Source organism: Chiloscyllium punctatum, chromosome 19, assembly GCF_047496795.1.
Source record: "Chiloscyllium punctatum isolate Juve2018m chromosome 19, sChiPun1.3, whole genome shotgun sequence".
NCBI classification, from domain to species: Eukaryota; Metazoa; Chordata; class Chondrichthyes; order Orectolobiformes; family Hemiscylliidae; genus Chiloscyllium; species Chiloscyllium punctatum.
Window position 1 is genome coordinate 64,016,688 of NC_092757.1, and position 16,523 is coordinate 64,033,210.

General features: G+C 41.6%; 1 protein-coding gene across 10 annotated transcripts in view; it reads right to left on the bottom strand.

Moving 5' to 3' along the window:
* The window catches only part of auts2a (activator of transcription and developmental regulator AUTS2 a), a 1,176,696-nt gene that overhangs the window by 54,133 nt on the left and 1,106,040 nt on the right, over positions 1 to 16,523 (bottom strand). For 7 of the 10 annotated variants that reach the window (XM_072589564.1, XM_072589566.1, XM_072589565.1 and 4 more), the window contains 3 exons: positions 14,644 to 15,331; positions 10,657 to 10,910; positions 2,224 to 2,459 (listed from right to left, as the gene is read on the bottom strand). In XM_072589564.1, the coding sequence (XP_072445665.1) occupies positions 2,224 to 2,459; positions 10,657 to 10,910; positions 14,644 to 15,331 (1,178 nt within the window). The remainder of the gene's footprint in view (positions 1 to 2,223; positions 2,460 to 10,656; positions 10,911 to 14,643; positions 15,332 to 16,523) is intronic. The other 3 variants (XM_072589571.1, XM_072589569.1, XM_072589568.1) reach the window with 2 other exon arrangements.

The window sequence follows — 16,523 nt, forward strand, 5'->3', positions numbered from 1 at the left end:
TAGAGGCAAAACACTGCAGATGCTGGAAATCTGAATCAAACACAGAGAATGCTGGAGGAACTCAACAGTTCTCGCAGCATCTGTGGAGACAGAAACAGAGTTAATGTTTCAAGTCTGACATGACTGTTTTTCAGAACTGAAAACTCATGATTTTTAGCCACACATTCCTCCAGGTGGTCCAAGGTGAGCTCTCTGGAGCTTCTTGTGCTTTTCCTCACCACCTCAACTACATCACTTCATGTCTAGCCTGGCTGAGAACTGGCCTTATTCAGTCAAAGAACGGGCACAATCTAATGTTCACTTTGAAACATTGTTCCAAATCGCAGTTTCTATGAATGACACTGCTCCACCAACAAATACACACCTAATCCAAAAGTGAAAATATAACCCAAGATAGGCACAATCAGGGTCCTTCATTTTAGAATTACACCAACTCTTGCAGAGGTGCCTTGAACTCTTCAATCCTTTTCAGTTCAGTGGGTAAGAACAGTAAAATTACAGAGTTCTTCATAATCACTGCTATACTCCCCAAGACATTACCATTAAGTGTATAAGTCCTGCTAGGGTTTGCTTTCCCAAAATGCAACACATCACACTTATCTAAATTAAAATCCATCTGTCCCTCCACAGCCCCATTGGCTCATCTGATCAAGATCCCGTTATAATCTGAGGTAACCTTCTTCACTGTCCACTACACCTCAAATGTTGGTGTCATTTGCAAACTTACTAACTATACCTCTTATGCTCTCATCTAAATCGTTTACATAAATGACGAGAAGTAATGGACCCAACACCAATCCTTCTGGCACTCTAGGCCTCCAGTCTGAAAAACAACACACCACCACCACCACCCTCTGTCTTCTACCTTCAAGCCAGCTAGTTCTCCTTGTATTCCATGAGATCTGACCTTGCTAACCAGTGTCCCATGGGAACCTTGTCAAAGTCTTACTGAAGTCCATATAGATCACGTCCACCACTCTGCCCTCATCAATCCTCTTTGTTACTTTTTCAAAAAACTCAATCAAGTTCGTGAGACATGATTTCCCACATACAAAGCTCACTGATCACATCTGGAATAGTGTGTGTAGTTTGGATCGCATTACCTAAGAAAAGACATACTTGCCATAGGAAGAGGGTGTGAAAGTTAATCAGACTAATTTCTAGGAATGGCAGGTTTGTCAAATGAGAAAAGACAGAGTCCACTGGAGATTAGAAGAATGAGAAGGGATCTAATTGAAATGGATTAAATTCTGATAGGAATAGATGGACTGGATGCAGGAATGATGTTTCCCCTGGCCACAGATCCAGAACAAGGGATCATGGTCTCAGGTTACATGATAAGTCATGTCGCACTGAACTGAGGAAAAACGTCATCACACACGTGAACCTATAGAATTACCAACTACCGAAACCTGTCGAGGCTGGATTGCTGAATATGTTTAAGAAAGCAATAGATTTCTAGAGGCTAAATACATCATGTATGGGGCGAGAGCAGAGATCTAGCATTGAGATTGAAAATCAGCCATGATCAGGCGGCAGAGCAAGTAGAATGGCCTTCTCCAGCTTCTATGATTTTCTAAGATTTTATCGAAAACCCTGTGCTGTCTTGCAGAGAAACTTAAGGTGCAAACAGTGGTAACAGTTTATGGCAGCAAGTAGCTGCTACTATGGAAATGTTGCTACCAATACAATACTGAGGATATATTATTGAAACTGGACAAAATAGGTTTGGACTGCTTATCAACCATTCAGAGGTTTTCTTTTTCTGCATAATTGGTTTCTGGTTTACAGCTCAGAAATATGAGACAACAGTTCCATCCCGTTTGAAGTGCATACTGAAAACTGGACGCTTGATTCTTTTCTATAATTTAAAACCAAGACTCAGAAAATTGTTAGCAATGTCCAACTTCCCATCATGCACCAGGAACACCTCAGGCCTCCTGCCAGATGTAAAGTCAAATAATTACCCCTCAGTCTTAAGTTCACAACGGTCAATATAGTTGAGGAAAACTGGGAATTAAACTCATTATTAATTGCTCTAACTAACACGAAGAAAACTGTATTTCAGGCTCAATTATCCAGACTGAGCAATAATTGCATACCACATAGTTGGCGCAAACAGTTTTGAATCAGCTAACAATACACAGTTATATGCTGGTCATGCGGATCAGACTACTGGTGATATACGGGGTAAAAGGTTGCTTGTGCTCTACTTATCCTCACATTTCTGCCTTGGGTACGCACCATGGGTGGTGCAGGAGTTGGCATAATGGCCGTTGGTGGAATGGTGTGCGGGAACGGGGCAAACGTGTGCTGATGAGTGTGCTGATGGGTATGCTGGTGTTGATGTTGGTGAAACTCCGCTCGCATGTACGGAGGTGGCCCCAACGACGCCCCTCGGTCAGCACTTTGAGAGGCCAGAAATCGAGTGTTCAGCTCTTGCCGCAGAAGTTCTTGTTCTGCAGGAGACAGATAAACATTGTGAAGAGCCTGCTCAAATGCCACATTATACAATAAACAGAACAGATGGAAGTTTCATATTACAGTGCAATCATTATAATTCAGTTAAGGTTATGAAGTGATGAGACTCAGCAAACTATTTGTAAAGAAAATCTCAGAACTTCACAAAGAAGGCATCAATAAAACTCAAAATTGTGCATACATATTGTGAACAGCATCAGATATAAGGGAGTGAAAATGTCCAGACATATTTTATGCATCATTCAAATGACTTGCACTTCTTTCTGGAACACTTTTTGTGACAACTTATCTAATAAAACCTCCAATGTAAACAGTTATTTCAGGATGTAGTACATCAACATTTGAGAATGGAAAAATCTTACATAAACATTTTGCCATCACAGTTAAAATGTAAAACTTGATGTGCTATATAGTGGCTGGTTGTACAGTGTCTTACCCCTATTCCCACTGTCCACATTAGGTTAAAATATACTAAAACACATAGTTCCAAGAACCAAATCACAAAACGCCAAAGGTTTGGATACCAGACAGATTGAAGACTGGCGCTGGTAATGGATAAAAGTTCCATTCCCAAAATCAGTACATCAGAACTTTGTCAAGTCCATTTCCTTCTTCTCACTTCGCATCTGACAGACTCCAGGAATCTACTTAATCCTATGCTGCACCATCAGATCTGCCAAACCTTAGATTTCTGCTCTTTAACAAAACTAGGGTCCTGTTAATATGATGCCACATCCACAATACATGAAGAAGCTTTGCGCGATACGGTGACAAGCTGCCTCGAAATGGTCCAGGCTCTAACATGGCTTAAAAGTACCTAACCGATCATTATTCTACTAAGAAATTTGTAACAATTGATGAGTATAAAAGGCACAAGAGTGTAAGAGTCCATGCTTTTTTCACACACATCGGTGAGCAGCAAAAGATCATGTATAAACATATAAACTTCGAGCAAGATAAGACCAACAGTTTCTAGCTACTGTACCATTTTAGTTGATCTGATTCCTTGACATTCTTGTTGATTTCTGATAAATGTTCACATCACTGTTTCCCAAAAATCTATCCATCTCTTTCTCGAGAGCACTCACAGACTCTAATTCCATCACCTTTTGTGAAAGAGAGTTGCAAAGACCCATGACCCTCTACAAGAAACAATTTCTTCTTATCTCTGTCTTAACTGGGCCTATTTTTAAACGGTTCTACATGCTCCATCAAGAATAAACATCTCTTCCACACTTACCCTGTCAAGACCCCTCAGGATGTTGTTTATTTCAATCCAGTCACCTTTACACTTCTAAACTCTTGTCGATAGAAGTATAGCCTTTCCAACCTCTTCTTATTTGACAACCCACTCATTCCATGAACTCATTGAACAATCTTTCCCTGAAATCATCCAACAGATTTACACCTCTTCTTCAATAAGGATACCAAAACTACATACAATAGCCAGGGAAATGGTTTCACCAAAGCCTTGTTAAACTGAAACATGACCTCCTCACTTCCAAATTCAGTTCTCATTGCAATAAGTTATAATATTCGATTTGCATTTTTTATTACTTGTTGCACCTGTATCATCTTGCGATTCATGCACCAGGAAACCTCTATGTGATCCCTCCACATTCAGAGCTCTGCAATCTCTCACTGTTTCGATAATATGCTTCTTTTCTATTTTTCTTGTCATAATGGGAAATTCCACATTTTTCTGATCTTACGTCCATTTGTCTGCAAGGACCAGCAACTTGTGCATTAACGTACATGACTTCCAGTACATGCAAGTGTATGAAACCTCAAGCCCAAGTGACAAACCTAAATTGTTTGTCAGTGTAATTCTACATAGACACAAACACACACACACACACACACACACGAATTTAGCAAATGTTGTCCAATTGCAAAATCACAAACAATGTTGGAAGCTTTACTGGGTTTTTCAAACATGGGCTGGTTGGGCATGGTCAATAATGTGTTTATTTATATGTTCACATACTGTGCCTATTTCAACTACACAACATAGATTACAGCTATTCGCTGGCTCATTGATCAGGACAATGGATTGACCAATCACCTGCCTGGTTTAAAATTTAAACAAAGCTTGGTGGTTAACTCTCATTCATTATTAACTGGTGCATTCTCTGTGACAAATATTCCACCAATCAGAGTCTGCTGGCCAACCAATCAGCAATCTGCTCTCATATAGTATAAATGTTGCTTTCTTGCACTTTGACACCTCTTGTCAACTGTCCTGTTGTGTGCAAGACAAAACGTTTCCAGAGAAATGTGTCTTTGTTCAGCAATAGTCAAGAAGCTCAACATCATTCAGATCAAATTAACATGTCATCCACCACCTTAAACATTTATTCTATCCACTACCAGCAAATAGTAACATCACTGTGTACCATTCACCAGGTGTTTCATAGCAACTTGGCAAGGCTCTTTCAAAAGCAACTCCTAAACCTGTGGTCTCAATAACAAGAACAACAAGTGTAGCAAACACACAGGAACCTAACAACTGCAAATTTTCCTCACACAGCACCTTGACTTGGAACTGAATTCTGCTCCATCACCATCACTGGGTCAAAAGTTTGGAATTCTGTCCCAAATAGCATCTACATCACTCACCTTTGTGAATGCAATCAAGATTGGGTAGTAAATACTGGATTGGCCAGCTCCACTCACATCTTACACGTGTAAAATAAAATGCAATTATTTCTGATTGGTAGAAAGACACATGCTCTACTGGTAAGTTTCTCACTCACAATGAATCAAGCAAACAAATAGTCTCAGCTTATGTCATATTGTATTTGCAGAGGTGGTGATAATAGTGGGGTAGGAGAAAGCAAGGACTGCAGATGCAGGAGATCAGAGTCGAGAGTGTGGTGCTGGAAAAGCACAGCAGGTCAGGCAGCATCTGAAGAGCAGGAGAATCAACATTTCAGGCATAAGCCCTTCATCAGGAATGCCTGAAACATCGATTATCCTGATCCTCGGATGCTGCTTGATCTGCTGTGCTTTTCCTGCACTACTCTCTCAAGTATTGATTCAGATACCCAAGATAATGTTCTCAGGACATGGATTTGTATCCTACAATGAGGCAAAGTATAAAATTCGAAGTGAAAAAATATTTTGAATGAGAAACTAGTCTAATGGTAGCATTTTCATTTGTCATAAATATCCATCTGGTTCCCTAATGTTGTTTGGGAAAGGAAATCTAACAACCATGTATTGTTTTGCCTACAATGCTACAATACTACAATGACAGCAAAATGGCCTCGCAATCCACTTAGTTTACAGGCAATAAAGGATGGGCAAAAAATGCCAGCCTAAACCTACATCCCATGCATGAAAAATAAAACGAGCTACGAGAGAACAGTCCAGCTGTCTTCACTAGTGTAATACAACTCAGAGGTCTATCTTTAAAAGTACGCAGCAGCAATTTATTAATAACACAGCCTACCACTTACAGTGAATTCTCTCTGGTATTTGTCAGCTTAGATATGTTGAAAGACATGCAATTCAAACTGTTTGGTATCAGCACAAGGTACTATTTCATCTATGGAAAAAAATAAGGTTGAACAAATTGTAGGATAATGAAATAATTGAAAATGCAGATGTGCATACTACTGCACCTCAGATTCCATTTCTGGTAATTATCAAGCTAAAAATTCCCAAAACGTAACTTAGATCTAAAATTAAAAAACGATGCTATTAAACATAAATGATCGGGTGTTGCAGTCCTGGATGAAATTGTGAGGTAAGCAGATCAGGACAAAGCTAGACCTGGATATCACCAACCAGTGCTCGACAAAAAAAGAATCATTTTACACAAACAACACTATGAGGTAATAGAAAAGGTCAACTTTCACCACAGCTTCAGCAGGAACGATATTTTAACATATCCCTTGACAAGGTATTGACAGAATCCACTTATACAATTGCAGTTAACAATTCGAAGAATCAAAAGATCTGCAGCCTTTGTTTCCTGTGCCCTCCAAGACACAGTTTAAACCTTCTTCTGGTTTCAGCTTCAGGTCTGGGCTTATTCTATGATTAATAATTATTGACTTGGGTGCAGACTTGAGCAGTGGTCTGTACAACTTGTGTCGGTTCTACCACTATCACATTTGGCTGGATCAGATCAAGTGCTAACATACATTGTCCTCTATCAACACCATTTACTACTCCAGGGTCATTATGGAAGCCAAAAATACTGCACAGTTTCTCTTCTCACTATTATCTCACTGAAATCCCATCCCCCGTGACTCTAAACCTTCACCCCCAAGAACATGCGTATGGGTGGCTCACACTCTTTTACACACCAACTTAAATGCCATCTTCTCAGTTGGCAACCCTCTTCCCCTTGACCACAAAGCCAAATCGCTCATCCAGGCTCCCTGCTATATTAGCTCCGAACTCACATCTTGGTTCACTTTATCATCTAGTTTCTTTTCTGCCAAGTCTGAACTCACCTTGTTGACAAGACTCTCCTTTTCCTTGAACTCAATCATCCAGCACCCAAATGCTCTTTATTCTAGTTCCTGACACCCCCTCCTTTTCAAAGGTACTATCTGTCATGGAATTTTAAAAAAAACTACCTTTACCACTGTCTCTGTGCCACTGCTCCTTCTCATACTCCCTTTCTACTCCAAAGTTTTTGAACCCACTTATTATCCCCCAAATTACTGCCCACAATTCATGCAACTCCAAATTAAAATCTTTCCAACCTACTCTGCCATAGCACTGAAATGGCCCTCACCCAAAGTTGCAAAAGACGTCCTTTGTGAATGTAGCCAAAGCGTGTACTTTCTTCAATCTGTGACAATCCTTCTCAAAAGCCACTCTGCTGTTGTTCAATTTAGCAAGACTGCCTCAACTCAATTCCACTCTTACTTGTGCAGTCCATTTCCAGAACTTCTGCTCTGTGCATTTTTAAGTCCCCAGTCGCCCACAGGCAATACCCTATGCCCCATCTCTTCATTATAGACATGCTGGTCCTTGGCATTATCAAAAATAGATATGAGGTCAGCTTCCACTTGTAAACCTGTGGACATTGAGTTCCAACTCCCTATTGCATTTGATGATTTTTCTGATGTCTGCACTGTTAGTCTGCTTGACTAATGACTAGTCTTGGATTAAACACAACTATTCTCAGGGTCAGATTGAAAGATCAAAGCCCTTAGCCACTTCGGTTCCCTGTCAGAAACTATTGTCCTTTACAAACTTCTCTAATAATCACCTCTTTGACCAAGTGTTTGACCACGTGCTTAGCATCCATTAATTCTGATTATACCTCTGTGAAAAGTCTCGAGGGATGTTTCTATATTGGAGATAATATATGAACCCAAAGAGTTGTTGCGGTTGTCATTCCTCATATATACAAATCACAAGATCCAGACATCAAAATGGAGGCAGTCTTGCAGACATAATAACAATTACATATTTATGAGGGACCAAGCAGGCTCAACACGTGAAACAGAGAAGAATTTTCCCCCATCCAGCAGCAGTGTCTGGGCCACAGTTACAGCCTTTGTTGCTGGTGGCCACTTTAGAGTATTGGAGCTCCAACTGTCACTGGATTGCCACTGAATGAGGGAGACCAATCCACCAGTTGGCGAAAAAGCAACCAGCACTCAGACTGACCACTAACCCAGGGCCTCAAATATGCAAACTGTAAGTTGGCCACCTTGTATTGGGCAGTTGATTTGCTGTCAGCCTGTCTTCCTGCTACTTCCCCAGATGCTTCATCCCTAATCTCACCACACTGGGACTGGGAAAATTTGTGACCACTAGTGAGGGAGAAATGCATCCAAAACTACCGAGCCTATAAATACTCAAGTGGATTGGAAAAGGAAAATATTGCTTCTTCAGGCAGAATCATTGGAGACAACTTTCTGCTATATTCCGGGTATCAAGGTGGCAAGCACACAGATTTGGGGATCCTGGGAATAACTTCTCCTGCTTTCCACAATCTGAAAATAAATCAAATCCTCAACCTTCTATAGGTGGTTTCCTGTACCTATAGCATGGAAAGAGATCCTTCAGTCCAATTCATCCATGCTGACCAAATTTCACAAACTAAGCTCGGCCCACTTGTCTGTACTTGTCCCATCCCTCTCTAAACCTTTCCTATTCATATATCTGTCCAAACATATCTGTACATTATAACTGTACCTGCATTTATCACTTCCTTTGGCAGTTCATTCCACATACAAACCATCCTGTGTGTCTGAAAAGGTTGCCCCTCAGGTCTCTTTTTTTGCCAGGGTTGGAGTACTTGAGCTATCGGGAGAGGCTGAATAGGCTAGGGCTGTTTTCCCTGGAGTGTCGGAGGCTGAAGGGTGACCTTATAAAACCATGAGGATCATGGATAGGAGAAATAGACAAGGTATTTTCCCTGGGGTGGGGGAGTCCAGATGAGAGGATACAGGTTCAGGGTGAGAGGGGAAAGATATAAGAGGGACCTAAGGGACAACGTTTTCACACAGACAGTAGTGCATGCATGGAATGAGTTGCCAGAGGAAATGGTGGAGGCTGGTACAATTACAGCATTTAAAAGGCATCTGGATAGTTACATGAATAGGGAGCGTTTAGAGGGATATGAATCAAGTGCTGGCAAATGGAACTAGATTAGGTTAGGATATCTGGTCGGCATGGATGATTTGGACCAAAGGGGCTGTTTCCGTGCTGTACATCTATATGACTCTATGACTAAATCTGTCTGCTATCACCTTTAAAAATATGCTATCTAGTTTTAAACCCACCCATGCTAGGGAAAAGATCTTTGTAATTCACCATATCAATGTGCCTCATAATTTTATAAACATATATAAGGTCACCCCTCAACCTTTAAACTCCAATGAAAAAATCTAAGCCTATCTAATCTCACCTTATAACTGAAATCCTCCAATTCTAGTAACATCCTTGTCAATCTTGCCCACACCCTTTTCAATTTAATGATATCTTCGCAAAGCAGAATGGCCTGAATTGGACACAATACTTCAATAGTGGCCTCACCAATGTCCTCTGCAACCTCAACATGACATTCCAACTCCTATACTCAATGGTCTGAGCAATGAAGATAAGTATTGCTAAACATCTCCTTAACCACCCTGTCTAAGATTTGTGCTCCTTAGACCATTCAGTCCTTTGAACCTGTCCTGTCAGTCAATAAAATCATGGCTAATCTGTTAGTGGTCTCAACTGCACTTTCCTGTCTGCCCCTCATGACCCTTCCCTCCATCAAAATGATATGATACATCAAAAATCTGACTAATTTAGATTTGGATGACTTCAATGACCCCATTGCTTTCATTGCTGAGAATTCCACACCTTAACCAACCTCTCAAAGAAAATATTTCTGCTCAATTCCACCTTAAAAGCAAGACTACTTACTCTTTATAATTCCCTTCCAGTGTTGAAATTCAAAGCAGTTTACAGAACACCCTAGATATTGTTGCATTGAAATCATTACAACTTCCTTTTGCCAACTGGAAGAAAGATTTAAGGAAGCACTGATGAAGTGCCCCTAGGCTGCTTAATCTTGGCAGTAACAGAAGTCCTGTTGCCTTTTCTACCATTTTCTATTTAGACATACAACACAGTAAATGGGACAACTATAAGCAACGTTGGTGTGCAGTTATCATCAGCCTTCATAAAACTTAGGAATTATGTAGCAAGTAAGTCGAAGATATCCTCTAGATGACTTTAAATACTGAGCTCATTTAAAATCATCTGAAAGAGTTGTGGTACTGACATGTGCCATTTCTTTCACAAACATTGCACTTTTGGAACTTTTCAAGCTTACATGCGCATTGAATTGTGTGAAAATTTTCTAACTGATGAATGCAGCCTAACTTCTATTTTATCTGAACTAACTGCAGAAGAAACTAGAACAAGCAGCCAATGAGATTCATACAAACAATTAATCAGGGAGAGAGATTAGTTATGCTTGCAAAGATATGGCAAATTTATACAGTAAGGATATTGCTGCCCAATGTCTACACACCGAACTTAACACAAGCTTGTAGGAGCTCATAATCAGGTGGATTTTTACTTCTTTGTTCCTTTGTTTTGAAGTTATTGGATGGCAATGACAGGAATGGGATAAATGGAACACCATTCCTGGCACTAATATATCAACTTATTGAAAGTGGATTTGCTGGAAAGTGTGTCACTCACCTGAATAGCCAGCACCAGCAGGGTGCCCTGGAACCTGAAGTGCACTTGACGTCAGTGGAGGTGGTGGTGGTAGAGCTGAATGGGGGGCAAACATAGTGGGATGATGCGAATGATTTGCAGGCTGCAAACTCGGTGTAAAAGTGTGCGAAGTGTTGTGGGCTGCGAGTGCCAAAGAAAAACTTGGAGTGGAAGGGTGGTGAGAAATGTGTGCTGCAGGAGCTTGAGGTTTGACCGGAGTGCTGCTTCTGCTGCTGCTGAGAAAGAGGGAGGGAAAAACAAAACAATGAGATTCATAAAGAGGCTTCATCAACTATTTATACTGAATACTGACAAACACATGTAAACTCATTTACAATTTATTGATATTGTTCTTTTATTCATGTCTGTGGCTTTTAGAGATACAAATGAGGGTTGATTCTGTCTCAATTCCATCATCTATGAATCAACTACATTTAAATAATTAAGCAAAATTCTTGAATTAGCATTGGAATCACAAGTTACTTTTCAAACGGAGCTGTTGCCACAACAGAAGCGATTTATGAAGGACATGTCCATGTTCATGCAGACTGACATACACAATAAAAAATTGGTGATTTTAAGAGAGCCCAAGTTCAAATCAACATGCTCTACCAATTTAGTCATCTCAACCACATTTCCTACGCCTGATTTCTAACCATTCATACCTATTGGAAAGCATGTGGATGTCTAGTCAAGTTTGATTGTAATGCCTTTCATTGATGGCTTCATCAATCGGCTAATAAGCAACAAATGAAAATTGACCTCTTGATACCACACTCTATGAGTCAGGAGAAGAGCAGGCAAAACTGAAAGAAGTAATGTCAAGTTTGATATCGCATCTAACAAACTAGCACTGGAGGTGAAGTTGCAGTGCACAGGAGGATGAGAGTAGGAAGGACAGAGACAGGATTTCAGGGTCACAGGAATGTGCTGGCAGACAGTAAAGTGGTTTGAATTGTGTCTACTTCAACACCAGAAGTATCTGAAATAAGGTAGGTGGGCTTGCAGCATGGATAGGTACCTGGGGACTTCGATGTTGTGGCCATTTTGGAGACATGGATAGAGCAGGGGAAGGAATGGATGTTGCAGGTTCCAGGGTTTAGATCTCTCATTAAGAACAGGCAAGGCGGTAAAAGAGGGGGAGGCGTGGCCTTGTTAGTCAAGGATAGTATAACGGGTGGCTGAGGGAACTTTTGATGAGGACTTGTCTACTGAGGTAGTGTGAGCTGAGGTTACAAACAAGAGAGGAGAAGTCACACTGCTTGGAGTTTTTTATAGGCTTCTGCAGAGTTCCAGGGAGATGGAAGAGAGGATTAGCAAAATTATTCTGGGTAGGAGTGAAAGGAACAAGGTGGTCATTATGGGGGACTTTAACTTCCCCAACATTGACTGGAAATGCTATAACTCTAGTACGTCGGATGGGTCAGTTTTTATCCATTGGGTACAGGAGGGTTTCCTGACACAGTACGTCAAAGGGCCGACAAGAGGGGAGACCACATTGAATCTGGTGTTTAGTAATGAACCAGGTCAGCTGTTTGATTTAGTTGTAGGTGACCATAATTCAGTTATGTTTAGTTTAGCGATGGAAAGGGATAGGTACATGTCACAGGTCAAGAGTTATCGATGGGGCAAGGGCAATTATAATGCGATTAGGCAGGAATTAGGATGCATTGAATGGGGTAGCAAAATGCAGGGGATGCAGACAATGGAAATGTGGAGCTGGTTTAAGGAACAGATATTACGTGTCCTTGATAGGTATGTCCCTGTCAGGCAGGGAGGAAGTGATAAGGTAAGGGAACTGTGGTTTACAACAGAAATTGCACCTCTTGTTAAGAAGAAGAAGGAGGCTTATGTGTTAATGAGGCAAGATGGTTCAGATGAGGTGATGGAGTGTTACAGATCAGCTAGGAAGGATTTAAAGAGAGAGTTAAGAAGAGCAAAGAGAGGACACGAGCAATCTTTAACAATAGAACAAAGGAGAACCCTAAAGCTTTCTATAGGTATGTGAGGAATAAAAGGATGACTAGGGTAGGAATAGGGTCAGTCAAAAGCAGAAGTGGGAAGTTGAGTATGGACCCTGTGGAGTTCGGAGAGGTGCTGAACGAACATTTCTCATCGGTTTTCATTCAGGAAAAGGAGAATATTGTAGAGGAGAAGAATGAGGTACGAGATATTAGAAAAGATCGAGGGTAGTTATGAACAGGTGTTATCAATTCTCGAAGGACAGAAAGTAGATAAGTCCCCTGGGCCGGATGGGATTTATCCAAGGATTCTCTGGGAAGCTGGGGAGGAGAGAGCAGAGCCTTTGGCTTTGATATTTGAGTTGTCATTGTCTACAGGTTTAGTACCAGAGGACTGGAGGATTGCAAATGTTGTGCCCTTGTTCAAGAAAGTCAGTAGAGATGACCCAGGTAATTATAGACCAGTGGGCCTTACTTCTGTCGTAGGAAAGGGTTTGGAAAGGATTATAAGAGATAAGATTTATATTCATCTATCAAACAACAATTTGATTTCAGATAGTCAACATGGTTCCATCAAGGGCAGGTCATGTCTCACAAACCTCACTGAGTTTTTTGAGACAGTGACCAAGCATGTAGATGAGGGTAGGGCAGTTGACGTGGAATACATGGACTTCAGCAAAGCCTTTGATAAGGTTCCACATGGTAGGTTGTTGGAGAAAATACAGAGGCATGGATTTGAGGGTAATTTAGCAGTTTGGATTAGAAACTGGCTTTCTGAAAGAAGGCAGCGAGTGGTGGTTGATGGAAAATATTCAGCCTGGAGTCCGGTTACTAGTGGTGTGCCACAAGGATCTGTTTTGGGACCACTGCTGTTTGTCATTTTTATAAATGACTTAGATGCAGGCATAGGTGGATAGATTAGTAAATTTGCAGACGACACTAAAGTCGGTGGAGTAGTGGACAGTGTGTAAGAATGTTACAGGCTGCAGAGGGATTTGGATAAACTGCAGAAATGCACTCAGAGGTGGCAAATGGAGTTCAATGTAGCTAAATGTGAGGTGATGCATTTTTGAGAAGAATAACAGGAAGGCAGAGTACTGGGTCAATGGAAAGATTCTTGGTAGTGTGAATGTGCAGAGGGATCTTGGAGTCCATGTACATAGCTCCCTGAAAGTTGCCACCCAGGTGGATATTGCTGTTAAGGAGGCACACAGTGTGTTAGGTTTCATTCGCAGAGGCATTGAGTTCCAGAGCCCCAATATCATGCTGAAACTATACAAAACGCTGGTGTGGCCTCACTTGGAATATTGTATACAGTCCTGGTTCTCATATTTCGGGAAGGATGTGGAAGCATTGGAAAAGGTGCAGAGGAGATTTACCAGGATGTTGCCTGGTCTGGAGGGAAGGTCTTATGAGGAAAGGCTGAGAGACTTGAACCTGTTCTCATTGGCAAGAAGGCGGCCAAGAGGGGATTTGATAGAGACATACAAGATGATCACAGGATTAGATAGGGTAGACAGTGCAAGTCTTTTCCCTAGGATGACGACATACATCAGTGTGTATGAGGGGGTATAACTACAAATTGAGGGGTGATAGATTTAAGAGGCAGGTTTGTTATGCAGAGAGTGGTAAGAACATGGAATGCACTACCTGCTAATGTAGTCAACTCAGCCACATTAGGGAGATTTAAACAATCCTTAGATAAGCACATGGATGATTTTGGGATAGTGTAAGGAGACGAGCAGAGAATAGCTCACAGGTCGGTACAACATCAAGGACCGAAGGGCCTGTTCTGTGCTGTATTGTTCTATGTTCTAAAGTGCAAGACCCAAATTGAAATTTGGCAAATTATCACACGAAGAGTGAAGTTACAAATTGTCACCTCTATATGAGATGGACAGTTACAACTCTCTCCTGTAAATTCAAACAGTGCCTACACTTGGAGTTTATGCATTAAATTTCAATTCATCCACGTGTCTCAGAGATTATGAATACACCAAATACCCACCTCACACTGTTTAGACTGAGGCTGCTGCTGTACACAGAAAGGGATTGTGGAAGGCTCCGCGATGTAGGCCGAGATGGAAGCTGACTTTGAACAACTGGCTGTGCAGGAGAAGGTGGCTGGGGCTGGTGCTGTGGCTGAGGCGGTGGCTGTGGCTGAGGCTGGTGCAGAGGAGTCTGAACCTGGGCTTGAGCTTGAGCTTGAGCCTGAGATATGGGTTGAAGTTGAGGTTGGGGTAGAGGTACAGATTGGGGTAGAGGCACAGGTTGAGGTTGAGATGGAAATGAGGGTTGGGATTGTGGTTGGCCTTGCCCCTGGGATTGTGATAGAGCTTTTGACTGTTGCTGGGGCAGAAACTGTGGCAGCTGAGTCTGTGCAGGGACTGGAGAGCTATGTTTCGACTGGGATTGCGACTGGAGTTGGGGTTGGATTTGGGGTTGGGTTTGGGGTTGGGGCTGGGTTTGTGGTGGGGGCTGGGGCTGGGGCAGGGGTAGGGGCAGGGGCTGGGTCTGGTGTGGAGGATGAGCCTTGGTACCAGGCTCTTTAGCCACAGCAAACAGGAGCAGCTGGTCTTTACAGCCCTCTTGACTTTTCTCTTGACTTCGTTCTAGCCCTGATATTTTGCGGACATTTGGTCCTTTTGCTTCTCGGTTGTCATTTGTTGTTAGTGCGCTGACACTAAAGTCAGTAACTGTTGAGAGAACAGAAATAATAGGTTAAAATGGAAATTCGCAATTTCAAATCAGTTGATTTTAATACAACCTGACCTTCATTACTCAGAAGCTTAGATCCATCAAACATCAAAATTCACTAAAATAACAATTTTAAAAACTAACTTTGGATGAAATAGGTGAATCTGTAAAACTGGTCCTTTGCTGTCAGGGCAACTTTGAGACAAATGATTTGTTTTTGTTTAATTTTCTCTCACAAAGTATAGCCAGAGTTACTGAAGATTATTTCTGAGTCACAGCAGATACAGTTCTCAGAGGATAATCGGCCTGTTCTGGGATGTTATTACACACCTCTGGAGCAGGTGGGACTTGAATTCTGACCTGCTGGCCCACATGTAGGGAAACAAATTCCAGAGGAGTTCAAAAAGATATATTCTCCTCACTTGTTGCAAGTGACAAGGATGCTCTAATCAACTCAATAATCTCACCACATTTTGATTGTGAAGAAGAGCCTCATATTGAACACAAAACATCAACTGTTTCTCTCTCCACAGATGCTGCAAGATCTGTTTGTGCTTCTCCAATATTTGCAGTGTTTGTTTCACTTCATTTCTTTTCATAATGGCCACAAACAGGCACATATCGGACATGAACTTTGCTTCCAGGAGTGGCCATTGTAACGGGTCAAAACTAAATTTCTTGACATAAATAACAAGAAAAAGACTGGAACAAAGAACAGGAAATGCTATTCATTTGCACTTATACAACTTGGGGGGCATGGTGGCTCAGTGGTTAGCACTGCTGCCTCACAGTGCCAGGGACTCAGTTTGATTCCAGCCTTGGGCGCCTGTCTGCGTGGAGCTTGCACATTCTCCCCGTGACTGCGTGGGTTTCCACTGGGTGCTCCAGTTTCCTCCCGCAATCCAAAAATGTGCAGGTTAGGTGAATTGGCCATGCTAAATTGTCCCATAGTGTTGGGTTCATTAGTCAGGGCTAAATTTAGGATAGGGGAATGGGTCTGGGTGGGTTACTCTTCAGAGAATTGGTGTGGACGTTTTGGTCCAAATGGCCTGTTTCTGTACCATAGAGAATCTACTCTAATCTAATTTAGTCCATGATCAAACTTGTAGATAACGAGTGAACCAAGCTTGACCTTAAATGCTCATGTCTCAGTGTTTTCAGAAGATGTTACACTTCCATTGTATCGCATTT